This window comes from Rhamphochromis sp. 'chilingali', assembly GCF_963969265.1.
Source record: "Rhamphochromis sp. 'chilingali' genome assembly, chromosome: 22".
Lineage (NCBI taxonomy): Eukaryota > Metazoa > Chordata > Actinopteri > Cichliformes > Cichlidae > Rhamphochromis > Rhamphochromis sp. 'chilingali'.
The window spans coordinates 15,040,170-15,066,635 of NC_137950.1; the positions used below are offsets into that span (position 1 = coordinate 15,040,170).

The following is a 26,466-nucleotide window of genomic DNA, read 5'->3' on the forward strand; positions in this document are numbered from 1 at the left end:
TTAGCAGTAGGATATACATGAAAAGAGAAACAAATTAAGTTTGAGTGAAAATGTAAATTTTTTGCACTCTGGTCAACTGACTCAGTGACTCAAATGACTCATTCAAACTCTATTCAGTAAGAAGAATCGAATTTACCATCACTAACCGAGACAGCGGTGACGTAAATCTGAAGGCTAGACTATCCAATTTCACAGCCTCGCACTTCCGGCCTTCTCGGTCTTCGAAGGACCCGGCCCAGGTAGACCGTGAAGGCCGGGTCCTCCTTTTGCGTGATGACGTCAGCACACTTCCTGTCCTCACGCGAGTAACAGTTGTGCCGCACGCCTTTTCTGTGCCTGCTCATACAGCAAAACTGGATTTTAAAACAGCTTAAACGAAACATCACTTTCACCCGGTCGTAGGTGAGTTTGGCTCAGTAAGATTTAAGATAAGAGTGTGTGACTAAGCGATGCTTATTTACCGGCTGCACAAACGAGGAGACCCCATGCTTTCTTGTTAGGGTGTTAGCTTAGCAACAACCCCGCGGCACGTTTGTGTTCCGTTATCTGATATGATACAGTTAACTTGTACCCTTGTTAGCTGCTGTGTATTTTTTGTATTTGGTTTTATTTGGCGTAAAGCATTTTGGGCACGGCGTGTAACCTATACTGCAATTTGGTTTTCATTTGCTTTGTTCACTCTAATCCAGTCTGTTTAGCCTGTATGCTGGCATTAGCCAAATAGTCTGCGGTATAGACGCATGTAAGCGTCAGCACTAAGGCCGGTGGACGTTTTTTTTTTTTTTTTCTGGAAAATAATTAAAACATCATACACACTAGAGTTGCAAAAGAAAAGAGAAACATTGGAGACTGAAGTAGTCAGTTGGATGAGTGATGAAACGTTTCTCCCATCGAAAACGCTACGTCCAGATGAACAGAATCAACTTTTGGAGAAACGCCGGTTCCTTGTTTGCCGGTTGCTGCATCAATAACTATCTAATACTGGCCAACCAGATAGCAGCTGGGGTGAAATTAAAGGCTTTAGCACTGTTATAGGCCATCACGTTAGCAACTTTTAGTGGAACCTACAGTATTATTTGTCCCAGGTTTATTATTATTATTATTATTATTATTATTATTATCATCATCATCATCATCACCATTTTATTCTTGGCGGGTGTTTAACGCCGTCCAAGTAATAAAACACCCTCTATATCAGGGGTGTCAAGCTCAAATACACAGTGGGCCAAAATTCAAAACTGGAACAAAGTCGCGGGCTAACATTAATATTTATTGGGGGAAAAAAATCTTCCTCCAGATATAAGAATGAATCTTTTCTTATGGACTCAGACAAGTTTTTCTGAAAAACTGAATATGGAACAAGCAAAGCTTAATACTAAACAATATATATATTAGCTGTATAATACCAGTAAGCCAGCTCTAGTAGTAATTTGGTATGGCTTCGTGGGCCAAATGTAATTAGGCTGCGGGCCAGAGTTTGACACCTATGCTCTATATGGAGCCAGAAATTTTTATTTATGTGTTTGAGTATATTGAATGGATTTACCATTTTCAAATGTGGAGTTGCATAGTAGACCAGTGTTTCCCAACTGGTGTGCCGTGGAAGATCGTCTGGTTCCACCTGATTAGTACCTGGGTCAACACACCTGAATCAAATGATTAGTCCATTAATAGGGCTCTGGAGAATTTAAAGACATGTTGAGGAGGTAATTTAGCTATTTAAATCAGCTGTGTTGGATCAATGACACATCTAAAACCTGCAGGACATCGGCCCTATGTTTTAAAAGAAAAAGTAGTCAGTCTGACCTGGGTCTTGGAGAAAATCCCAACCCGGATGAAGGCCCTAGCATGAGTAGTGGTAGAAGAAAGCAAAAAAATGTATACTGGGGACTAGGGCTGTTTGATACAATGATATATATCGGATGACGATATAAAAACTTCTATCGTTTCATTTTACGCTATCGTTTGTTTCGTGGTGTCGCAAAATGAACTGTTTACGGCAATATTTTTTTCATCGTTTTGATGGTCACTGTAGTGGCTATATTAATTTATTAAAGTTCTATCTTTCTCATATATTTAATATAACCATACTATGGATGGACAAGCGCCTGTTTTTATGCCTTGTCGTTAGCAACAACGACGGTAAAACCATTGCGTCTGCTGGTTTAGTTCCACATAAACCTTTCACAATAAAGCTAAAGATCCATTTGAGACTTTTGAAAATAAACTGAATCACGTGAAAAGGTTTGGAGAGCATTTACGGATGAGAAGCCAAAAAGAGCAGTTCAGGTGCTAAAGAATAAACCTTAGAGTTAAACATTAGAATAGGCTTTTATCCGCAGAACGCTGTGTAATAAATACTCACAAAGAAAACAGCGGCCGTTACAACTTATGTCTAAAAATGTATAGTTTCATGCATTAGTTAAAACACTCCACTCCAGGTACACGACGCCCAGCTAGAAACACTTCACGTGAGTCGAGCTGCCCGAGATTCACAGAATTTACGGAAAATGTTAAGTTTTTGTGATTTATATAATTATCGGGACGTCTTATATTGGGATAAGAGATTTTGGTCATATCACACAGGGGACAAACACTATACCTGGCGCGTGGGGGAAAATTACCAATGTGCTTTTTGTGACACTTTTGTGTGGTACCGTGTGATTTTCTTTTTTCTAATGTGAAATATGTGCCAAGGTTGGGAAACCCTGTAGCAGATTATGTGTGGTTCAAGTTTAATGAACAAAAGATCCCTGATCACTAATAAGAATGGACACAAATCCCTTTCAGGATGCATAAGGAAGGGAATACAGTCTTTTTCTTCTTTCTTTTTTTAATCTCCCAAACTACAGTGTGGTGACCCCCTTTGTGATTAAGGGACTTAAAGCATCAGCTTCTTCTTTTTTTTTTTTTTTTTTTTTTTTTTTTTTTAAATAGATGCACATAGAGCAGGGTGATATGGCCAAAAATTTATATCACGATATATATTTGAAAATTTGCGATAACGACATAACTGACTGTATAATTTCTGGGAGACAAAATACAACTCCACAACTTTACTAGCGCAAAAAAAAACCCATCCATTTATTTTCACTTAAACAAGCAGCTGTTTTTTTATGTGCATTAAAGCTATATACAAATTTAACAGTGCAAATGCAAATTCCTTGCTGAAAGTTTAACCAAAAGGCATTTCCAGTAGAAATGGGCTGACATATCCTGAGCATAACCATGTATAATAACCACTGAAGTTAAAAAGAGGTGCTTTGCAACATTATACTGCAGTGTGCCAAATAAAAAAGTAAAATATGTATTTTTCAGACTATAAGGTGCACAGGATTATAAGGCACATTAAAGCGAAACAAAGCAGTCAGATAAATCAAACTTTATTAAACTCATTCTTCTTGCTTCCTCCACTTCTGTACCATTGATTCATTAATGCTGTATTCTATCACAGCTACTCTATTCCCATGTTGCTGCAGTATATTAATGACTAACCTCGTATTGTGGATGGATTATCTCAGTTGTTCTCCTGACTGAAGTTTGGTCCGTTTACAGCATCCTGCCATTCGATAGCAGATGTCTCTAACCATCAGGAACCTTCACGTTAACTTTTATCGAGTGGAAAAGTGTTAGAGTTCATCCTCCAGCTTCACTGTTTATGTTATGCTAACATAGCATAGCATACTGCCTAGCCCAACTTCAGTAACCCTACAAACGTCACTGCTGTTTAGTTTCCTGTCTTCATTTATGTTGGAAGTGATAGCAGAGCTGTACGTTTGAATTTTTTCAGAAATCTCTCAGTCAGAACATGCAATATCATGCTTAGGTAACTAGCAAAACTAGCGAGCTAACTTCCCATAACTTACTGCTAACTTCTAACTCCGTTAAATGTAATAAATTCTGTTTTCATGGATGCCTGGAAGTTAAACTTCATAATTACACCTGGTAAAGCAGCAATGCTGATTGTTTTATTAAAGTTGAAAGAATTTAGACAGTTTTTAACTCTCAGTGATGCTGGACCTGAAGTCCACGGAGTTTAGGACCCAGATTACTCCCAGATTTACGAGCACCTTAGTCTGACAAATACGGAATAACAACGGCCCACTTGCATGTTCTACAAAAAAAAATGTTATTTGTGTGTATCTGTCAGACAAACACCAAACCAGTTCCACATCACTGAAGCTGCACCATTTTCACAAACCAATTCTGGTTCATCCGTTTCACCCAACAATCCACTTTCCCCCTAATCATTCTCTGTTGCCGCCGTGCTTTTTTGGCCATGTCTGTATGAAAACAAAGGCACTGCGCATGCGCGTTTTACCCATATTCTATTGTGATATTTCATTTTCTTATCGTTGCCTAACATTGTACCGGTATTATCGTGAACGGTATAATATGGCCCAGCCCTAGATGCACAGTGATTATCTTTGTCAGCTGAATGTGTGCTGATAGAACATATGTAGACTCTGGAGCTGCATCTTTGTAATACCACTCATTACTTTCTGTACAGATTGGCAGCATCCTTCAGCAATGTCTCGATTTTTTGCCACTGGGTCTGACAGTGAGTCAGAGGAGTCCTCATCTGCCGATGAGATCACCCCTAAGGCACCCGGAGCCACTTTCAAGCAGTAAGTGAAACTTGGAATAAATCTCATCACAAGCTCATCACACACATTGTTCTTCCTGTAAAGATCTGACTTGTGCACTTGGTTTTCACAGGTCGCTGCTTCTTAGCGACGATGAGGAGGACACAAAAAGAGTGGTGCGCAGCGCCAAAGATAAAAGGTTGGTGTGGTATTTTTAAAAGGTCACAACTTTAAAGTCTATACAAAATTTTGCCCCTTTTTTCTTTCTTTTTGACTAAATTTATTCTTGAATCTTAGGTTTGAAGAGTTGACGAACCTCATAAAGACTATCCGCAACGCTATGAAGATTCGAGACATGTCCAAATGTCTGGAGGAGTTTGAGCAGCTTTGTCGAGCCTTCCTTAAAAGCAAGAATATAGTGGATAAAGAGGGTGTTCCTCCCTTCTATATCCGCCTTCTGGCTGACTTGGAGGACTACTTGAACCAGGTTAGTAGCTTGGACAAAAAATTAAACTGCAATTTAATGATTTAATTGTCATTGTGTTTGTCCTAATCAAATACTTAACATTATTTTTACAGCTTTGGGAGGATAAAGAGGGGAAGAAGAAGATGAACAAGAACAATGCAAAAGCTCTCAGCACCCTGCGTCAGAAGATCCGCAAGTACAACAGAGACTTTGAGTCAGAAATAGCAGCATACAAGGAGGTAAAGTCAAAGACTAAATCTTCATGTTTATTTTCTATGCATTGTATGAATCTCTGGGGGGGGTGTAAACTTAGGTCTCATCAGATCTGTTCTGTGGTCAAAAGACTGTCAATGTGCTGAGCAGCTTCCTTCTGGTGTTATTTAATCTGGTGTATTAGAATTTATACGAATTTCAGCCTTAAAAAAAGCAGTTATCAGAATGTCTTGTCTCTCTCTCCCTGCTAGAATCCACAGGAGTCTGCAGATGAGGAGGAGGAGGAGAAGGAGCCAGAGGACTCTGGTGAGCTGGTTGTTTATACAGGTTATGTGTAAAGGATTCAACCCGGAAAGCATAGGATTCAATAGGGGCATAGGTGAAATGTGTCTATGTGTAGTGCACGTGTCAAGTCTCATCATGAGTGATCAATCATTCTTGTACATCAACCTGTAGGCTGCCAGTGAAAATGGGCTTATTAAAAAGGACTGTTGAAGGTCCAGCTCCATGATATATTATACATTATACATATATTATACAGAATCTGAAGTTTAACTGCAAAAACTAAGCTGATTTTAAAAGTTTGTTCGGTTGAAACTTTTGACTGTTTTTAATCTACTCAGAAGAAACTCCAGCAGCAGATTAATCAGTTATAACTAATGAAGTTTAGAATGTTTTACGTAAATTATGAAGTTTACTTTGTACATTATTACTTAAAAACTCAGTTTAAGAGTTTTTTGCCCCCTTTCATTACTTCATTCTGTGCTTCAGTCAGTCACATTTTCACGTGCTGTACAAAGATTAGCTGCAAATGATGAGATGATCAATGTGTGTTGGTGCTGAGGGGAAAGGAGCCAGCATCGTCTGATTTGTCTTTTTGGTCCACAAGGCTCGTCCTCTGACAGTGAAGGAGAGGTGTCATCAAAGTCCTTCTTGAAGAAAAAGCCTGAGGCGCCTTCAGAAGCCACCAAGTTTCTAAAGTCTGCCAAGGGATCTGGGGTAAGAGGTCATTTAACTAAACTACAGCAAGAAAAGCGGAAGATCTGGTGGGAAAGACACAATACTTGTACAGTTACTTGAGCTAAGATTTAGAGTTTTTCCCTCTAAGGATGAGTCTTCTTCCTCTGATGAAGATGATGACGATGATGATGATGAAGACTGGGGCTCAGACCAGTCAGGCAGCAGCGGTGAAACCTCTGATAAGGAAGAAGGAAAGACCTCATCCATGTCTATGCTCTTCCTCAAGAAGTGAGTTTTTCTCTATTTTGTGTTGCACAAAAAAATGTATGCAAGTTCTAAATACTTCAGAAAACTTTTGAAACACTTTTTTAGATTTTAAGTCAAATTTTACCGCAGAGAGAGTCATGTAGAGTGAATGTGTTGTTACCAAACACTGTGTCTGTCCTCAGAGCCCAGGACACTGAAAAGCCTGGAGTCAGGAAGGAGGAGAGGAAGAAGAAGCTCAAACAGAAAGAACGAATTGAGGAGGAGGCTGAGGAGGAAGGAGGCGAGGAGGCCGGGGGAGGCTGGGAGAAGGTTAAGGGAGGAGTACCTCTGGTTAAGGTAAAGAACAGATGGTAATATAAAACTGTTTGGACTTGATGCCGGCCGGACAAGAATAGATGCACCGGTGCTGCTTCTTATTTTAGTTTAGCTTGTTTGTGTTTCAGTGCCGACGTGTTCATTTATAGTAATGACAGTGATAAAATCAACATGCAATTGTCTGGCTAATTTAACAAAATCAATGACTGTAAAAAGAAAAACTTGCCTCTAAGAGTTTATTCAACACGTTGTTTGTATTTTTAATTTTAAGTTTGTTTGTTTTTTCCCCCATTGCGACCATTCAGGAGAAACCCAAAATGTTTGCTAAAGGCACCGAGATCAACACAGCGGTGGTGGTGAAGAAGCTGAATGAGATCCTGCAAGCAAGAGGCAAAAAGGGAACAGACAGGTAGACCAGGGCGATATGGCCAAAAATATTTATCACGATATATATTTGAAAATTTGCGATAACGATATAACCGACGATATAATTGATGCGAGACAAAATACAACTCCACAACATTACTAGCGCAAAAAGACAACCCATCCATTTATTTTCACTTAAATAAGAAGCTGGTTTTTATGTACATTAAAGCTTTATAAAAATGTAACAGTGCAAATGCAAATTCCTTGCTGAAAGTTTAACCAAAAGGCATTTCCAGTAGAAATGGGCTGACATATCCTGAGCATAACCATGTATAATATCCACTGAAGTTAAAAAGAGGTGCAGTACGTATTTTTCGGACCATAAGGTGCACGGGATTATAAGGCACATTAAGCGAAACAAAGCAGTCAGATAAATCAAACTTTATTAAACTCATTCTTCTTGCTTACTCCACTTCTGTACCATTGATTCATTAATGTTGAATTCTCTGGCAGCTGCTCTATTCCCATGTTGTTGCAGTATATTAATAATAATAATAATAATGGATTAGATTTATATAGCGCTTTTCAAGGCACCCAAAGCGCTTTACAATACCACTATTCATTCACTCTCACATTCATACACATTAATGACTAACCTCGTATTGTGGATGGATTATCTCAGTTGTTCTCCTGATTGAAGTTTGGTCCGTTTACAGCATCCTGCCATGCGATTGCATTTGTCTCTAACTATCAGGAACTTTAACGTTAACTTTTATAGGTGGAAAAGTGTTAGTGTTCCTCCTCCAGCTTCACTGTTTATGTTATGCTAACATAGCTGTGTCGCTAGCGATTACGTAGCACATCATTATATACCAGCTAGCCCAACTTCAGTAACCCTACAAACGTCACTGCTGTTTAGTTTCCTGTCTTCATTTATGTTGGAAGTGATAGCAGAGCTGTACGTTTGAATTTTTTCAGAAATCTCTCAGTCAGAACATGCTATATCATGCTTAGGTAACTAGCGAAACTAGCGAGTTAACTTCCGCTAGCTTCCTGCTAACTTCTAACTCTGTTAAATGTAATACATTTTGTTTTCATGGATGCCTGGAAGTTAAACTTCATAGTTACACCTGGTAAAGCAGCAATGCTGATCGTTTTATTAAAGATGAAAGAATTTAGACAGTTTTTAACGCTCAGTGATGCTGCAGTGTTCGTTTGAACTGAAGTCCACGGAGTTTAGGACCCAGATTACTCCCAGATTTAAGAGCATCTTAGTCCGACAAATACGACAATAACGACGGCCGCTTGCATGTTCTGCAAAAAAATGTGCTTTGTCGTGTATCTGACGGACAAACACCAAACCAGTTCCACATCACGGAAGTTGCACCATTTTTACAAACCAATTCTGGTTCATCTGTTTCACTCAACAATCGGCCATGTGCGTATGAAAACAAAGGCACTGCGCATGCGCGTTTTACTCATATTCTATCGCGATATTTCATTTTCCTATCGTTGCCTAACATTATACTGGTATTACCGTGAACGGTATAATATGGCCCAGCCCTACAGACAGGTACGACTGCATTTATCACTAAGACTACGTTCACACTGCAGGTCTTAATGCTCAGTTCCGATTTTTTGATCAAATCCAATTTTTTTGTCTGCTCGTTCACACTACAAATAAAATGCGACAGCAAACGCACTCTAGTGTGAACGCTCAAAGCGGCCCGCATGCGCAAAAGAAGACGTCACACACAACGCGCTCTGTTTAGACCCAGAGCAAACAGTATTGTTTGACTGATGGCCTTAATATAAAGACTTCGGACTTCATGTTAACCAATTTTTGCTTTAAGTTATTTTGTTATTTACATAATAATGTAGATAACGTAATAGTTATCCTTATTGCTGTTTTAGAGGAGCGGTGCTTCAAAGGATAGTTACAGATTTCTGTCAGAATCTGCAGGTTATACAGTACAAATAAAATGTTAACGTTTCTCCAACGTTGTCTTCCCAGCAGTTTCACCGGATGGCCAGGAAGCGTTCGCGATGTCTTCTCCGGTGCTGATAATTGGCGTCTGTCTTGTGTCAGTGACGTAAAAGACGGATTTAATGCGACTTGACCGTTCACACAGCAGTCGCTTTCTGAAACATCGGATATGTATCGGATTCAGTACCACATACGAAAGTGACCCAGATCGGATTTGAAAATATCGGATTTGTGCCGTTCACACTGTCATACCATGATCGGATATGGGTCGCATAGGGTCAAAAAAATCGGATTTGATGCGCTTTCGCCTGCAGTGTGAACGTAGCCTAAAGCTTAAAAATATATATTTAAAAAAAGTTACGTATTCACTCGACTGTTGATATCCAGTCAATGTAAAACCAGGCGTGTCATGTGGAAGTATGTCCAGTATATGAATTTCAGAGAAATTCTTCTCCTGAACAAATCCTGACTCCTTTTTTTCTTTTTTCTCCTCCCTCACTGACAGGGCGGCTCAAATTGAGCTATTTCATGCTCTGGCAGCCATCGCTGCAGAGAATAACTTGGGCCAAGGTATCCTGGTCAAGATCAAGTTCAACATTATTGCCTCCTTGTACGACTACAACCCCAACCTGGCAGCCTTCATGAAAGTGAGTGACACTGCTTTTAATTCTTACAGTATCAACAAAACCAAAAGGGTTCCTGTGATTTACTGTAGTGTTTCATGTTACATGAAATATCTTAAAATTGCAAGTCATCACAAAAATTATTTGTGCTGTTTAACATTTTGGATTGAAAAGAATGAGTTCCTGAGTTATGGTTCTTCTGGCTTGTCTCCTTTTTTAGCCTGACATGTGGAAAAAGTGTCTGGATTGTATAGATGAGCTGCTGGACATTCTCTTTGAGCACAACAACATCTTCATTGGAGAGAACATCGCAGAGGACAGCGAGAATCTGGCCGTCTCCGATCAGGTGATCCCACTCATCCACCCCAAGCAATCTGTGGACTTAAAGAAAGAAAGCAGTTTAGACTAATAAAACACTCACATAGCTGTTGAACTGTCTGCATTTGTATCAACTGTCTTGTGAACTATGGGCTGGTATTCATTTCTTTGTGTGTATTTGTTAGCCTTTCAGGGTGCGCGGATGCATCTTAACCCTGGTAGAAAGGATGGATGAAGAATTTACAAAGATCATGCAGAACACTGATCCCCACTCTCAGGGTGAGTGGTGCCAAAACCTGAGTGACGATTATTAACTGCTGTGAGGGTGAATGTGTTAGGACTGTAAATGTGGATTAACGGGTTGCAATCTAAAATGTGGGATTTACATCACCCTTGAAATTTGTATTGCTGTATTTGCTGCTCACATGGATGTATTTTGCTTATTCTTTCCTCTCTTTTTTTTTTAAATCTTCTTTCAGAATACGTTGACAATCTCAAAGATGAGGGCAGGGTTTGTGGCATCGTTGACCGGCTGCTCACCTACATGGAGAACAAAGGCTCCACAGAAGAAATTTGCCGTGTCTACCTGCGCAGAATCATGCACACCTACTACAAGTTTGACTACAAAGCTCACAGACGCAGCCTGGGCCTGCAGGGAGAGACCAAGGTGAGAGACGGCACTGTGCAGAATCAGAACTTTCTTTTCTTGACAAACATCTGCATCATGATGCTATTTTTATGATGTTTAATGAAATGTTATGCATAAGGTGTAAAATGGTGTGCTGAAGTGATTTTCTGTTGTGTAGTCCGAGCAGGACCAGGAGGAGAGCGAGGGAGAGGACAGCGCTGTGATCATGGACCGCCTCTGCAAGTTCATCTACGCCAAGGATCGCACCGACCGTATCCGTACCTGTGCTATCCTCTGCCACATATATCACCATGCTCTGCACTCACGCTGGTACCAGGCACGTGACCTGATGCTGATGAGTCACCTGCAGGACAACATCCAACACGCTGACCCACCTGTACAGGTAGGCACTCGTAATCATTATTTCTTCATATGAACGTGTTCTGACTCTAACTATTAGTTGTATATACAGATCGCCTGTTTTAACCGTTTTCCCCTCCTCCTACCAGATCCTGTACAACAGAACAATGGTCCAACTTGGCATTTGTGCATTTAGGCAGGGCATGATTAAAGATGCCCACAATGCACTGCTGGACATTCAGTCCTCTGGCCGTGCCAAGGAGCTGCTGGGTCAAGGTCTGCTCATGAGGAACATGCAGGAGAGGAATGCAGAGCAGGAGAAGATTGAAAAGCGAAGACAAGTAAGTGCTGTCTGACCAGAGCAGTTAACTCTAACTAACATGTTGGTTTCTCTGTCAGTGTTGACCTGCTTGTAACCTGGATTTACTCTGTGAGTGAGTGAATTTTTGGGCCCCTCTCTCACAGCTGCAGGACAGATTTCCAGAAGATTTCATACAATTGTTCATGTGCACTTGGTGACTAGTTACTTTTTTGTTTTTTCCCTAAATGGGCCTTGACCTCACATTAATGTGCCAACTATTCCATGGTGTCTCCAGCTGCCTGTGTCCACAATAGTGTGAAATCAAGGCTGTAATGAAACGACAAATGTTTGGGTCTTTATTTTTAAAACACTGATGTGTCAGACATCCATTAGATGATACACACATGCATCGTGACGTTTATCCTCCCTAATAGGTGCCGTTCCACATGCACATCAACCTGGAGCTGCTGGAGTGTGTGTACCTGGTGTCAGCCATGCTGCTGGAAATACCCTACATGGCCGCCCATGAGTTTGATGCCCGCCGCCGGATGATCAGCAAGCAGTTCCACCACCAGCTCAGGGTCGGGGAGAGACAGCCCCTGCTAGGTACGAAACGCATCACGAGAGCTCGTTGTAGCAGGAAGTTTCATCCACAGAGGATAACCACAGCTTTATTTGTCCTCCAGGACCCCCAGAGAGCATGAGGGAGCACGTGGTGGCAGCCAGCAAAGCCATGAAGATGGGAGACTGGCGTACCTGCCACTCTTTCATCATCAATGAGAAGATGAACAGTAAGGTTTGGGACCTGTTCCCCGAGGCACAGAGAGTACGCGAGATGCTCGTCAGGTTAGCATACACTGCCCCTGTTCATCACTTGGTTCATTCACCAGTGTGATAATCCCACTTAGACGTCCTTATGTTTTGTTTTTTGTTTTTTTTAATAGAGATTGACAGACCACGTGACTTTCGCGCATTGCATGCCGGTAACTCGTGGCAAAACAATCCAAGTACCTGCATCAAATGCAAGCATTTGCAGCACCGCAAAACGTTCATTCTTCGGTTCCAATAAATTCTTGCTTTTTCTTTGCCCCACAAAAAGGTATGTACAAAACGAAGGAGAACAATGCCGGTCCGTACAAAGACAGACTTAATGAAAAGTCAAAGAAAAGATACGAGGAAAAAAATCAAACCAGTGAAAGTGTTAGATCCTTACGAGCACACAGAGGGACAAAATACGTTAGCGTGCTGCCCAACTTCACCACGCTCATATTTATAATTATACGGTTCTTTGAGTGAGTGCATACACTCGTGAAGTTTAGTAACTTCAGGTCACTGCAACAAGCCCAGGTACAGTTTACCGACGGATGGGTACAGGACCTTGAAATGCACCGTGTAGAAAGTAAAGACCATCGTACATATAAGTTTACCAGTCTCACAAATCGTCCTCATAGATACACATTCGTTAACCGTTTATTAATAGGACCTTTGAGCTCAATGGTAATTAATTAGTAGTAGAAATAATTTCTGGTACGCATCACAGAAATGTAGCAGTGACAATAATACTGTATGCTGTAATCGTACTGGGCAATTGGTGATACAAAACAACTGTTTTATCCTGTGAATAAAAGTATATGTTTTTGTCAATGTACCATGGTAATAACAGAAGAGAAACACAATATTGTGTCAGGACAATTCACTATTTATGCACAATAAATAAAGGAGCATAGCGCGACAATTTCTGTTCAGCACCAGACCTTCTTGTAACCTATATCACCAATTATGTTAAGAAAAATGACGCATTAACTACAACAGCAGACTGACCTTTGTGGAAATGCTTGGAGCAGACTAACCTGTGAGCTGGAGTGTTCTGGGACGTTATATTTTGTCTTTGAATGGCTGCAATCCAGGCCACCCGTTGCCTCTTTGTTACTTCGGAAACAGGACTCGAACAATTTCTCTTCAACGACATAATCCGATAACAACCGATCTCTTTACCCGTCGGCTTCCCGTGGCTGTCATGCGACCGGCTATTGCAGTTAATAATACAACAGCTTCTTGACATTTTTTGTGTTTCTTTTTATCGCTGTGTAACTGATTTCAATTGAAAGCCTGCGTGCGCTAGTACCTCTTGCCACGAGTTCCCAGAATTCTTTGCGGTTTTACCCCTGAGTGACATCACATTTTCAATCTCTATAGGAAAATCCAAGAAGAGTCACTGAGGACCTATCTGTTCACCTACAGCAGTGTATACGACTCCATCAGGTGAGCACAGATGTACAGTGGGGCAAAAAAGTATTTAGTCAGCCACCGATTGTGCAAGTTCCCCCACCTAAAATGATGACAGAGGTCAGTAATTTGCACCAGAGGTACACTTCAACTGTGAGAGACAGAATGTGAAAAAAAAATCCATGAAGCCACATGGTAGGATTTGTAAAGAATTTATTCGTAAATCAGGGTGGAAAATAAGTATTTGGTCAATAACAAAAATACAACTCAATACTTTGTAACATAACCTTTGTTGGCAATAACAGAGGTCAAACGTTTACTATAGGTCTTTACCAGGTTTGCACACACAGCTGGTATTTTGGCCCATTCCTCCATGCAGATCTTCTCGAGAGCAGTGATGTTTTGGGGCTGTCGCCGAGCAACACGGACTTTCAACTCCCGCCACAGATTTTCTATGGGGTTGAGGTCTGGAGACTGGCTAGGCCACTCCAGGACTTTCAAATGCTTCTTACGGAGCCACTCCTTTGTTGCCCGGGCGGTGTGTTTTGGATCATTGTCATGTTGGAAGACCCAGCCTCGTTTCATCTTCAAAGTTCTCACTGATGGAAGGAGGTTTTGGCTCAAAATCTCACGATACATGGCCCCATTCATTCTGTCCTTAACACGGATCAGTCGTCCTGTCCCCTTGGCAGAAAAACAGCCCCATAGCATGATGTTTCCACCCCCATGCTTCACAGTAGGTGTGGTGTTCTTGGGATGCAACTAGAGCTGGGCGATAGAACGATAACGATATGTATCGCGATATAACTTTTACTCGATAGAGAAATTAAGCTATCGCGATAGACCTCGCCGCTCTTGTCCTCAAAAAAAAAAAAAAAAAAGGTCAGCCAATCCAAATTAAGTAGCGCAGAGCCGAACCAATCACAGCCGCAGCGTCACGTCGGGTGACTTGTTACGTACAGCACAAGTGCCAAGCCGCACGTGTGTTTGTTTGGGAAGCAGCCAGCGGGTAATGGAGGAAATGAGTGTGCCGACTAGAAAAATCAACCGAGCGTGACCGAAGAGAAAACAGATGATGGTTCCAATGCCGGAGAGATTGTCAAACGGAAGAGCCATAGAAGTTCCGTAGTGTGAAGGTATTTCGGCTATTTCAAGTCTGACAAAAAACAGAGTAGCGTGCACTGTAAATTGTGCCGAAAGCAAGTCTGGAAATACAATAAACTGGTGCATGCGTCACACTGTGCGCCACGTTATTGTTTCGGTGAAATGAATTTCTACAATACTGTTACTGTTAATTCTACTCTCTGCAGTGTTTAAATGCTTACATCAGAATCAGAATCAGAAACTTTATTGTCATTGTCATGAGAACAACGAAATTAAGAATGGTCCCCGATCATTGCATCATCCCTAGCAATATCAAAATATAAATAAAACAATAAAATTCAATAAATAAAATAGAATACTTAAAATACTAATAAGATATAACAGTAAAACATTCACATACATTCCCACACACATGCTTCAGACCGTGCATAGATTAACACAAGAGTGGCGTGATGGACATTTTTTTGTAGTATTCAGATGTGTTATTGCAGTTGGATAACAGCTGTGTTTGAGTCTATTAGTCCTTGCTCTGATTGCCCTGTACCGTCTGCCTGAGGGCAACAGTTCGAACAGGGAGTGGCCAGGATGTGAGGTGTCTTTTATGATGTTTTGGGCCTTTTTAAAACAGTGGGCGTTGTGTAGAACTTCCAGTGTGGGGAGAGGGCAGCCAGTGATCTTTTGGGCGGTGTTAATGATCCCTTGGAGTGCTTTCCTCTGAGCCCCTGTGCAGCTAGTGTACCAGATGCATATGCAGTAAGTTAGAACACTCTCAATGGTGGCTCTGTAGAAGGACACCAGCAGTCTCTGTGTGATGTTATTCCTCCTGAGAATTCTCAGGAAGTACAGTCTCTGTTGGGCCTTTTTCAGCAGCTCGGAGGTCTTCACACTCCAGGAAAGGTTCTCCTCTATATTGACTCCCAGGAAGCGGAAGCTTGCCACCCTTTCTACACAGTCCCCATTTATGAATAGTGGTTGGATCTCTGCCTTTTTCCTTCTGAAGTCTATTATGAGTTCTTTGGTTTTTGAAGTGTTGAGGAGGAGGTTATTGGCCTTACACCATGACGTCAGCTGCTCCACCTCGTCTCTGTACATAGACTCGTCTCCCTTGGAAATGAGCCCCACCACTGTGGTGTCATCTACAAATTTCACAAAGATGTTGCTGTGGTGGCGAGGAGTGCAGTCGTGTGTGTAGAGAGAGTAGAGCAGTGGACTGAGCACACAGCCCTGGGGTGAGCCAGTGCTGAGACTCAGGGCTGAGGATGTGTGATGGCCAACTCTGACTCTCTGTCTACGGCCCGAGAGGAAGCTATTGATCCACATGCAGGTGCTGTATGGAAGCCCCAGGTCTTGTAGCTTGGCCACCAGTTTGTGTGGAAGGATGGTGTTAAAAGCTGAGCAGTAATCCACGAAGAGCATCCGCACATAGCTACCATGCTCTTCCAGGTGAGTTAATGCAGCATGGAGTGCTGTGGCTACAGCGTCTTCCGTGGATCGGTTTGCTCTGTAGGCAAACTGGTGTGGATCCAGGCTGCGGGGCAGGGCTGCTGTGATGTGTCTGCGGACCAGCTTCTCAAAGCATTTCATTACCACTGGGGTGAGTGCCACCGGTCTGTAGTCATTCAGGCCGGTGATGTGGGGCTTCTTAGGCAAGGGGACTATGGTGGAGGACTTCAGGCAGAGTGGGACAGTCGCCTGTGCGAGGGATTTGTTGAAAATCCTGGTGAAGATCCCAGCCAGCTGTCCTGCACAATCCCTCAATATTCGACCTGGCACACCATCAGGACCCGCCGCCTTCCTCGGGTTAACAGCCTGCAGCATGCGCCTCACCTCGTGCTCTTCCAGGGTGAGGGTGGTGCTGCTATGGGTGGCGTGTTGCTGCTGTGGCTCCAATACCTCCGGTACCCTGGTCTCAAAGCGGGCAAAGAAGATATTCAGCTCCTCTGCCAGCTCCAGGTCACCGTCCGCAGCTCCGAGATTGATCTTATAGTTGGTTAGGTGCTGGATGCCTTGCCACACCTGCCGGCTGGTATTACTCTTCAAATGGTCCTCGATCCTCCTCCTATAGTCCCCCTTTGCCTCTCTGATGCCTCTCTTCAGGTTGGATCGGGCTGTGGTGTAGTAATCCCTGTTGCCAGACCTGAACGCAATGTTCCTCTCCTTCAGCAGCTGCCTGACCTCCCGGGTCATCCAGGGCTTTTGGTTGGGATAAGCCCGGATCCGTTTGACTGCTGTAACAGTGTCTATGCAGTGTTTTATATAGCAGAGGACAACGTCTGTGAACATTTCCAAGTCCTGATGTTCAAAGATATCCCAGTTAGTCCTGTCAAAACAGTCCTGCAGCTGCTGAGAGGCACCCTCTGGCCATATGGTAATATTCTTTGTGATGGTAAGAGCAGTTTTCTTGAGGGGGGCATATGCAGGGATTAGAAACAGTGACAAGTGGTCAGACTGACCCAGATGTGGCAAAGGTCTGGCCCTGTAGCCCATTTTGATGTTGGAATAAACTTTGTCCAGAATCTTGTCACCAGAATCTTGTCACCCCTAGTGGCACACTTGACGTGCTGGTGGAATTTGGGGATTACATATACACAAAGTTACTGTCCCTCCACACATACGACTCGGTTCTGCTTCTATGCCCCAGCTTTGTTTACTTTTTCCCACCGAGGCTTCTAGACTTCTGATTGGCCAACATTTCGGCACGGTTAGGAATCTAGCGCCACCTGCTGCTTTGGCATGTTCATAGCAGCGTTTTCCTTCATTTCTGCCTTTATTTGTGGACGGGATTATTTTTTAAAACGAAAACGGAAAATCTCCGTTTTCAAAAATACCCGTGTACGTGTGGACGTAGCCTCAGTCTCTGACTGGAAGCGCTAATTCGTCATTCGGCTTTTGTCAGACTAAAGTAACTGTTAAAACTGTTTGAAAAGCTCAGCTATACAACAAGGAGAGATTGAGAATTTCCTTTTAGTTCTCAGTTTATTTGATATTGACAAAAGTTTTGTCTGTTCTTCTGTAAAACAAACTAAGATTTATTTTTAGAATTAATATTTTGTTTCTACCGGTAAGTGGAATTGACAATTTAGTCTGTTTTGTTTGTTCTATTTTGAAACTTAAACGCTTTAGCGGCTGCCTTTTGTGTAGTTTGCAATATTTGCCTTTATTTATCTGAAAAAGTCTCATGTTCCTTAAGTACATCTACCCTGTTGAACTTATTATGGGAAATAAATATTTAAATAAAAACAAGCTGCTGATTATTTCACATTTTACATGTGAGCAACGGCACATTTAAATCTTACAAATATAGTTATTTGGCTTATATCGTGATAGATATCGTTATCGCCTGAAATGAAAAAAACATATCGTGATATGAAAAAATCTCATATCGCCCAGCTCTAGATGCAACTCAGTATTCTTCTTCCTCCAAACACGACGAGTTGAGTTTATACCAAAAAGATATACTTTGGTTTCATCTGACCACATGACATTCTCCCAATCCTCTGCTGTATCATCCATGTGCTCTCTGGCAAACTTCAGACGGGCCTGGACATGCACTGGCTTCAGCAGCGGAACACGTCTGGCACTGCGGGATTTGATTCCCTGCCGTTGTAGTGTGTTACTGATGGTGACCTTTGTGACTTTGGTCCCAGCTCTCTGCAGGTCATTCACCAGGTCCCCCCGTGTGGTTCTGGGATCTTTGCTCACCGTTCTCATGATCATTTTGACCCCACGGGATGAGATCTTGCGTGGAGCCCCAGATCGAGGGAGATTATCAGTGGTCTTGTATGTCTTCCATTTTCTGATGATTGCTCCCACAGTTGATTTTTTTCACACCAAGCTGCTTGCCTATTGTAGATTCACTCTTCCCAGTCTGGTGCAGGTCTACAATACTTTTCCTGGTGTCCTTCGAAAGCTCTTTGGTCTTGGCCATGGCGGAGTTTGGAGTCTGACTGTTTGAGGCTGTGGACAGGTGTCTTTTATACAGATGATGAGTTCAAACAGGTGCCATTCATACAGGTAACGAGTGGGGGACAGAAAAGCTTCTTACAGAAGACGTTACAGGTCTGTGAGAGCCAGAGATTTTCCTTGTTTGAGGTGACCAAATACTTATTTTCCACCCTAATTTACGAATAAATTCTTTACAAATCCTACCATGTGGATTCATGGATTTTTTTTTCACATTCTGTCTCTCACAGTTGAAGTGTACCTCTGGTGCAAATTACTGACCTCTGTCATCATTTTAGTGGGGGAACTTGCACAATCGGTGGCTGACTAAATACTTTTTTGCCCCACTGTATTAGTTTCATCAGTCTTTACTAAACCACAGATTTCTGTAGACCACTGCAGCTTCCCCACAGACCAAAGATGATCGGTCACTGTTCTGCCAAACCTTAATTTTACTACACTTGTCTGTCCTTCAGCATGGCTACGCTGTCTGAGATGTTTGAATTGGAGATGCCCACAGTCCACAGCATAATCAGCAAGATGATCATCAACGAGGAGCTGATGGTAGGACTCGACGTTTCTGTTCTGTGGACTGAAAATATAGACACAGCAGTCTCATGGGGGCTTTTATATTTGAGTGTTTATATTTGTGATTACTTTTTATCTGCCCTTAATGTGGGTCCCCCTCTTTTCTCTTCAAAATAGGCGTCACTCGACCAGCCCACACAGACGGTAGTGATGCACCGCACTGAGCCAACGTCTCTGCAGAACATGGCTCTGCAGTTGGCAGAGAAACTGGGCAACTTGGTGGAGAACAACGAGCGCGTCTTTGACCTCAAACAGGGCGTCTATGGAGGTTACTTCAACAGGGGTAAGTTCATCTTGTTCTCACAGTACTTTGGGAACTTATTTCTAACCTTTCTGAACCATTTCTTTGTCTACTTTTGTTATCATAGGCTAATCTTGCTATTAGATGATAATGAGCTTTTATTTGTATTACAGATCAGAAAGGTGGCTACCAACAGAAGCAATCCTACCAGAGAGGTATGTTAAATTTCACTGAGGTTGTTTCCTGTTTCATATGTTAATGAGGTTGGGTTATGTTTTCAGCAATAGATGCTATTTTAAATTCGTCCAATTGCAATTGCTAGAAAACATGCAAAGTCCTTCAGTGTAACACCTTTGTGTTTTGATTTGTTTTGAGGTTTGTTTGTTTTTTTCTTCTTTTGTTGTGATTTAATGAATTTGTGTGAACACTAATGAGATGATTGTTGTCTTTGTACAACCGCAGATCAGAAATCTTACCAGCAGAAGCAGTCGGGTTACCAGAGAGGCGGTTACAGGAATCAAAATCAAGGAAATTATTGAGCTTGAAGTTTGTGGATTTCAGTTTTTCCAGTAGAGCTGGTCTTCATTTCAAAACAAGATCAACACCCCATGTTTGTGTGCTTGGCTCTTGGCCGTGCTCCCTCAATAAAACTGTTTTGCTGCTACTCCAATGTCTGCTAGTGCTGCTTTGTCTCAGCAACTGCAGAATGTAATATTCCACTTCCAATAAATATGAAGTTTTATTATTTCTAACAGAAATTACTGACGTTACAGTGTGGCAGTACAGTTAAGGGATAAAAATGTGTTATTGACTAATATTTATCAAATAAATAATAAAGTGTGTTTTGGTGCTTGGTTTTTTGTTTTTTAATTCAGCACAAAGACACTAAAGCGTGGAACAAAATTTTTAAAAAATGTGTGGAAAACTGAGTCCTCCCCACACATTCAAAATCATTAACGTCTATGTTTGTCAGGGTCGAGGGTTAATTACAAAGTGTTACATCTTTTGTGGCATACATACAAGCCTTAGTGCTTCGGTAATTTTGGGTAAATACAAACCATGGGACAGTCACTGTGTCACTACCACTGACATTTATTACTGATTAGTCGATGCTTCACAGCAACTTGAATCACATTCTGGCGAAGCAGTGGAAAGTTGTTTATTAAATTCCCCAATAATCTTGCAACAGCAGCTTACTCTGTAGAGAAGTTTGAATCCGTTTCTTCGGTCTAGTTTTATAAATCCTCATTTCTGAGCATCATGTTATTTTGTTTAATTACATTTCATAAGCATTTCATACATTAAAGTACACAAAAGCAATCTTTTGATACCCTGTCCATCAAATACAGTGTTCTCTCATGATCCGATCTTTATTCAGTTCGCCCACACACATTAACATGATAGAATAGCCTTTATTGTCATTGTACAGAGTACAACGAAATTGGAGTGCCACTCCCTTAATCATCATTGTTAATTAAATGTTTTATGCTTAATTCAGTTTACCTTCTGTTGCTAAATAACAGGCCCAGTAGTAGTTTTCAGGAGCTTTCTGGATATTACACCTTCAAGAGATATGAAAGTGTATTAAACAACAGTGCTCCCCACTAAGATCTTTTCCACACCACCTCCTGGTTGCAAACGTTAATATGAAACTGCAGAGTTCAGTGTTGGTTGATTGTTAGCTGCCTCCCCTTAAACTCAGCCGGAGTCTCCGATTGAGCTCTTTCCTCAGTAGGTCTCTTTCTTTCCGGATTCCCTGCAACACCGTGCGGTTCTCCTGAGCTCTGCGCACCAGGTAGGGCAGCGTTTCATCCACTGAGCCATAGGGCACTGACTTGTACACTGAGTAACCCTCCTTAGCTGGAAGGGAGAGGAGAGATGGGATGGTGTGATTGTCAGACAAGTCAAAACCATAGCTTCCTTTCTCAACCCACTCAGGCAGTGATTGTGCATAGGTTTATCAGTTTTGGTGATGAAAGCGTGGACATTCATTTAATAGTTATGTTAAGTGCATCAGTCAAGCTGTGATGTGACGAAAATCAGCTCACCCAGTGTAAGGGAGACGTGGTCACACATGCCCAGCAGCTGACCGAAACACACTGAGCCTCCATCTCTCTCTATCCCCAACTCCTCCATTCTGATGAGCATGTGCACAACATTTATATATATTAAATGGCAGTGATTCCCAACCTTTAGGGGTCATAAATACATTTGAGGGTTGTACCTTTCTCACCAATAAACATCTATAAACCTCTATCACATAAGACCAAAGGAACACCCCTAAGCTTCATTTTATCCTTATTGTATTTGCTCTGCAAGACAGTTGAAAGTATCATAAATTCTGCAAAAAAGTAATTGTTTGTGATTATTTCTTGGATGTAACAATGCTACTTGGAAAAACAATCTTATTGTTGGAAAGCATTTGGTGGTTGAGCAGCAGAGTTGAGTATCTGAGTTAAGCCCGTGAAAAACTTGCCAGATATTGCCTGTCAAAGCTAAACAACAATCCAGTAACATTAACAGTTTGTTGTATTTTTATATTTAAAGTAGTTATGAAAACATTTGCTGATTTGTCAACCTTATCACTCTAGTATGGATTTTACATTGGCTCACCTATAACTGCACTTCCATTATGCATATGTTGCACACATACCACCTCGATTACGTCGTTGTGGATTCTCACCGTTTCACGGCTCGTCTCACTGACTCCTCGTTGTGAGTGGCCACTATGATCCTGTACCGCTCAGGTTCCTGGGATATGACGTCCAGCATCAAATCAAGGCATCCGTTATAACTGTTCAAGAAGACGTGAAATGTATCAAGAGTCAAATCAAGATAAACAAAAATGATAGTTGACTGTTGCACTCAGGACATTTTCCTTCTGTCTAACCAACCTGTCATTGGTGTCCTCCCAGCTCTGATGGATGGGGTCCTGGTGACCCTCTTTCATCGCTAGTTTTCTCTCTTTGTCCATGTAGGCTCCTCTCACCAGCTTGACACCCAAACAGAAACACTCATTCTTGGATAGAGACAGCGCGTCTAAGAGGAGAGACCTGGAGTCCTGATAACCACAGAATTTAACCACAGACACAAAGAATTATAATTAAAACCATTAACTGTCTCAGTGCAAGTGACATAAAGTGTCTGATATTTGATGATAATATGAGAAGAGAAATAAATATAAAGATAGTTGCCTTCAGGTAACATTGATATGTGTTCCAGATCCAGGTACCATCTTTGTTAAATTTCTTCATCATTGCCATGGCGACAAGAGAGAGGGCGGGGTTCATGTAGGTGTACTCAGCATCAACCAGGACTCTGACTTTGTTCACACTTGCCTAAAAAAAGTTTTATTCATTTCATTCAAAATTTGCATCTACACTTATTAAATTTGCTTCATGTGTCAAAGTGGGCGTATTGTGCTTCTCTCTGTTTTCTTAATAAATATTCAATTACAGTCGTGCATGATTTTAAAATAATATAATCCCCAACTATTTTTTGTATACTTGTGCAGAACTGACATCACTTTGAAATGGTCTCCCATTTATAATCACTTCAGGCACAGTCAGAGCTACAGTTTTGGCCCTGACTGAGGAGGTGGAGTTTACAACCAGCAAGTTCTGGTTAAGTCAGGAGAGGGGCAGCCAATCGGAACAAAGTGGGCTTCTAGGCAGAGGGCATTACAGAGACAAGCATTAATAGACCGTCTAAATGCCAATATTTGCATGAATTACATATTTAAATTTGTTTTTATTTGTTAAAACTGAATACTCTTGGTAAATCTCAGAATAAAAGTGTGTGAGCATAACAGGTCCCATCTATGGGAGCATTTGTTAAGTGTTCGATTGTCTCTCCCCTACCTCGGCTATCTTGTTGAGTCTCAGTAGGCCAGATCGTAAGTGGGCAGCTTCCTTTTCATCTAAACCGGGGAAGCTGATTGGCTGAAAGAGACGATTTTAGGCAAAACTTCTTTATATGGGAACTGAAAGGTGACACCTAAGAAACTGGATCACTTGTTGAATTGTGGACTCACCTCACCATCCATTGATCTGATGAGGAGATTCAGATCGTATGGCTGTTGCCTGATGATGTTTGTGAGTTTTACCTTTAATACAACACGTACATTTTCAGGAAATAAACAGTGTCAAAACTGAATAAAAACAGGTAAGGCAGATAGGTAGGGGGAGCTGGGTTTGCACATTCAAGAACAACCTGGAACAGCTGTGGATACACCAAACTCTGAAATGTGTGTCCTTATCTTTTTTCCCACACATTTGAAGCCTCTGATGTTAACACCCCAGTTCCCATACATCCAGAATACTCAGAAATGCCTCCACCTACCCACCCACTCAAAAAAAAAAAAAGTTTAAAGTCTCCTCGAGCATCTGTTCTAAAAAATAATAATATTAAGGACTGGGGACTCTGATTTGGAAGCCTTACACACAGCTCTGGGCTGAGCAGCGCTGTGATCTTCAGCTGCATCATCGGGTCTTTGCTCCAAGCGTTGCTGTGGGACATTCGCACACACTCCAGCATGGTGTCCATGTTGTCGTCGTATCTTTTCTCACTGCAGGCGATAAACCATAAACCGTAACATGAGAACCGCGAAGAGTGGACTTCACACTCAGGTGTAACAGCTGTGCACAGTTGTGTGTGTCGTGGGTTGGAGCTGAGTGTGAGGTCCTTTAACTTTTGTCCTCATACGCTTGAGATGCAGAGGCAGGAGGTGGGCTGGGACCTATACTGCAGACTTCAGACAGTCTACAAGCCACAATTCATAGAAACATACATAAACAAAAAAACGTATGAAATGTCTGAAATTATGTACAAATTAATGCAAACCTGTTGAGAAGAGATTTTAAGAAATTTCAAGATTTCAAGATAAAAATCCATCAATCTACGAGCAGTCTCAGCTTCCACAGAGGAAACACAGCTTCTATCAGACTCTCAGTGTGTATTGGATTCCCGTTGACCAAATTCAGAACATATATGAATATTTGACACTCTTTTCTTTGCCTATTTTTTATCAAAATAAATAAATACCACAAACATTTTATTTTATTTCATGTCTTTAATATTTGATAGGTGCAAGACAAATATTAAAGACATTGTTTGTAGCTGCACAAGTGAGCTATTGAGTTTGTAAGGCTGGCTTTGAGGGGAGCAATCCCTCCCACTCAACTGCTCTTTAAGCAAAAAACATCTGCATCAGATTTTTCTCACATTTGTGATTTGTGATGTGTTTCTTTCATGGTTGTGTGCAGTTAAATGAGTGTTTCTGTCTCTAGCAAAATTAGAAATGTATTTATTTGTTCTTGTATTTCAAAATCACATCATTGTTCAATTAAGTTAAGTTAATAAGTGTCCCAAAAACCTAAACGTCCACATGCATTGATCTAAAGTGTAGTGAAGGCTAAAATCTGCCCAGCAGCTGCGAAACTTCCAAGTACTAGGAACATTGAGTGAAAATTAAAAAGTGTCTTTTGAAGCAGCCTTTCAGCGACTTCTTAGACTCAGTCATACCCGGTGCTTTCTCCGAGGTCCTCCTCGATCGGCACGGCCAGCATGGGTCTCATTCCCTGCAGGCTCATCTTCTGCATGGACTGTGAGATTTCAGCCTCATTTTCTCCAGCCACAAACTGGGCATACACAGTGGGCCTCAGCAGCAAGGAAAACCCCCTTTTCCCCAGGAGCGTGCGTGCCACCGACATCAACTGAAATTAGCAGAAGAGGAAAGTAGTGAATGGATTGAATGCCAGATGTCAATTTGTATATTTTGAAGCTTTTCTGACAAACCGCAGTCTCACCTTTCCACAGTTATTAACCAGCGCTGGGAAGGAGCAGAGGCGGAAAACGCCCAGAGCACGAAGCAGCTCACCCAGACTCTTCACCTTGAAGGCACGGGGGTCCTCAAAGGCCAGAGTGTCTGAGAGCAGTTCATGCTGTTTCACCGCTGCCACCCTGGAGGCCGCAGAACTCAGGAGCCTCAGCGGCAAAATGTGAGGGAGAGAGGGACGTAAATAGGAGCACAGCATGGTCCCGGGAGAAGTGTGCAGTGCGTGACTGATGCAGCTTGTAGATAAAGCTTTTTCTTTTCTTTGTTTCCTCTCAAATGCAGCAGTGTGTTAAATAAAATACAGACTCTCAGTGATCGTCTCAGGAAGAGTTATTCCCTGTTGAAAGAAGAAAGTGTCTGTACAGTTAGTCGGCCTTACTCCAAGAACGGTCAGTCACAATCATGATGAATCAGAAGCAGCGTCTGTTACTATCCATTGCAGTAATAAAACTGTATAAACAAACACCTTACCGTCCATCCTAACAGTGGCACTCGGAAGAGCTAAACAATGAAAAGCCAAAGCTTTGACAGTCCAAGTGTGAGCCGGTAGAATTTATCATATTTGGTTAACTCGCTGGTTAATAAATGACAACTTGGAAATTTGAGTAAACATCAGGTTGACCCTTAGAATGAAATCAAACGAATGGACAAGAAAAGCTCACCTGTGTATAGATATCATGTATAAGATATATAATCATGTTGAATCTAGTCTTTTTGTATTGTAGACTTTTTTGTTTCCTAGAAGTTTTAAAATAGATTTGTCTGAAGAGTCCCATTAATGTGGATCAAATTCAGTCAAATAGTTGATCAAATGAGCTGTGTAGTTTGTGGCCCATGTGATGTTACAGTAATGAACAGGAGAGAAAATTGTACACTTAACAAATGCTGAAAGCTCCATTATATCTAGAGAAGGGTTGAGCTCAAACATCTGTTTCCCCAAAAGCCACGAAAAGCAGCCGAGAGAGGAAATGATTAACTGCTGCCTGCTGACGTCCTCGTCAAGTACCTTTGACTTGTTAGTCTAAAAATCCTGTTAATCCCCCACAATCTCTGCTCTCCCAGCCATAAATGTACTCATAGCTGTCCACAAAATGACTGATGCTGTCTTTGTCTGCACTGTGGCAGAGATCAGTGACAGA

The 26,466-nt window shown here is 41.7% G+C and overlaps 2 protein-coding genes across 2 annotated transcripts; one reads left to right on the forward strand and one right to left on the reverse strand.

Moving 5' to 3' along the window:
• The first annotated feature begins 257 nt into the window (after positions 1 to 257).
• Positions 258 to 20,333, forward strand: LOC308390645 (eukaryotic translation initiation factor 3 subunit C-like). The gene is made up of 23 exons (XM_080872853.1): positions 258 to 402; positions 4,511 to 4,628; positions 4,720 to 4,785; positions 4,884 to 5,073; positions 5,166 to 5,291; positions 5,517 to 5,571; positions 6,155 to 6,264; positions 6,374 to 6,513; positions 6,675 to 6,828; positions 7,113 to 7,216; positions 9,666 to 9,807; positions 10,004 to 10,129; positions 10,287 to 10,380; positions 10,581 to 10,768; positions 10,908 to 11,132; positions 11,239 to 11,430; positions 11,825 to 11,996; positions 12,077 to 12,236; positions 13,587 to 13,652; positions 19,139 to 19,226; positions 19,368 to 19,533; positions 19,665 to 19,706; positions 19,954 to 20,333. Exons 2-23 carry the CDS (start codon positions 4,531 to 4,533, stop codon positions 20,028 to 20,030), a joined length of 2,781 nt encoding a protein of 926 aa, XP_080728979.1. The 5' UTR covers positions 258 to 402; positions 4,511 to 4,530; the 3' UTR covers positions 20,031 to 20,333.
• prodh2 (proline dehydrogenase 2) lies at positions 20,039 to 25,649 on the reverse strand. Its single transcript, XM_080872854.1, has 10 exons — positions 25,299 to 25,649; positions 25,015 to 25,205; positions 23,932 to 24,058; positions 23,525 to 23,596; positions 23,352 to 23,432; positions 22,686 to 22,829; positions 22,386 to 22,552; positions 22,175 to 22,285; positions 21,540 to 21,628; positions 20,039 to 21,351 (listed from the first exon to the last, which is right to left on the reverse strand). Exons 1-10 carry the CDS (start codon positions 25,524 to 25,526, stop codon positions 21,170 to 21,172), a joined length of 1,392 nt encoding a protein of 463 aa, XP_080728980.1. The 5' UTR covers positions 25,527 to 25,649; the 3' UTR covers positions 20,039 to 21,169.
• Between the last annotated feature and the right edge of the window lie 817 nt (positions 25,650 to 26,466).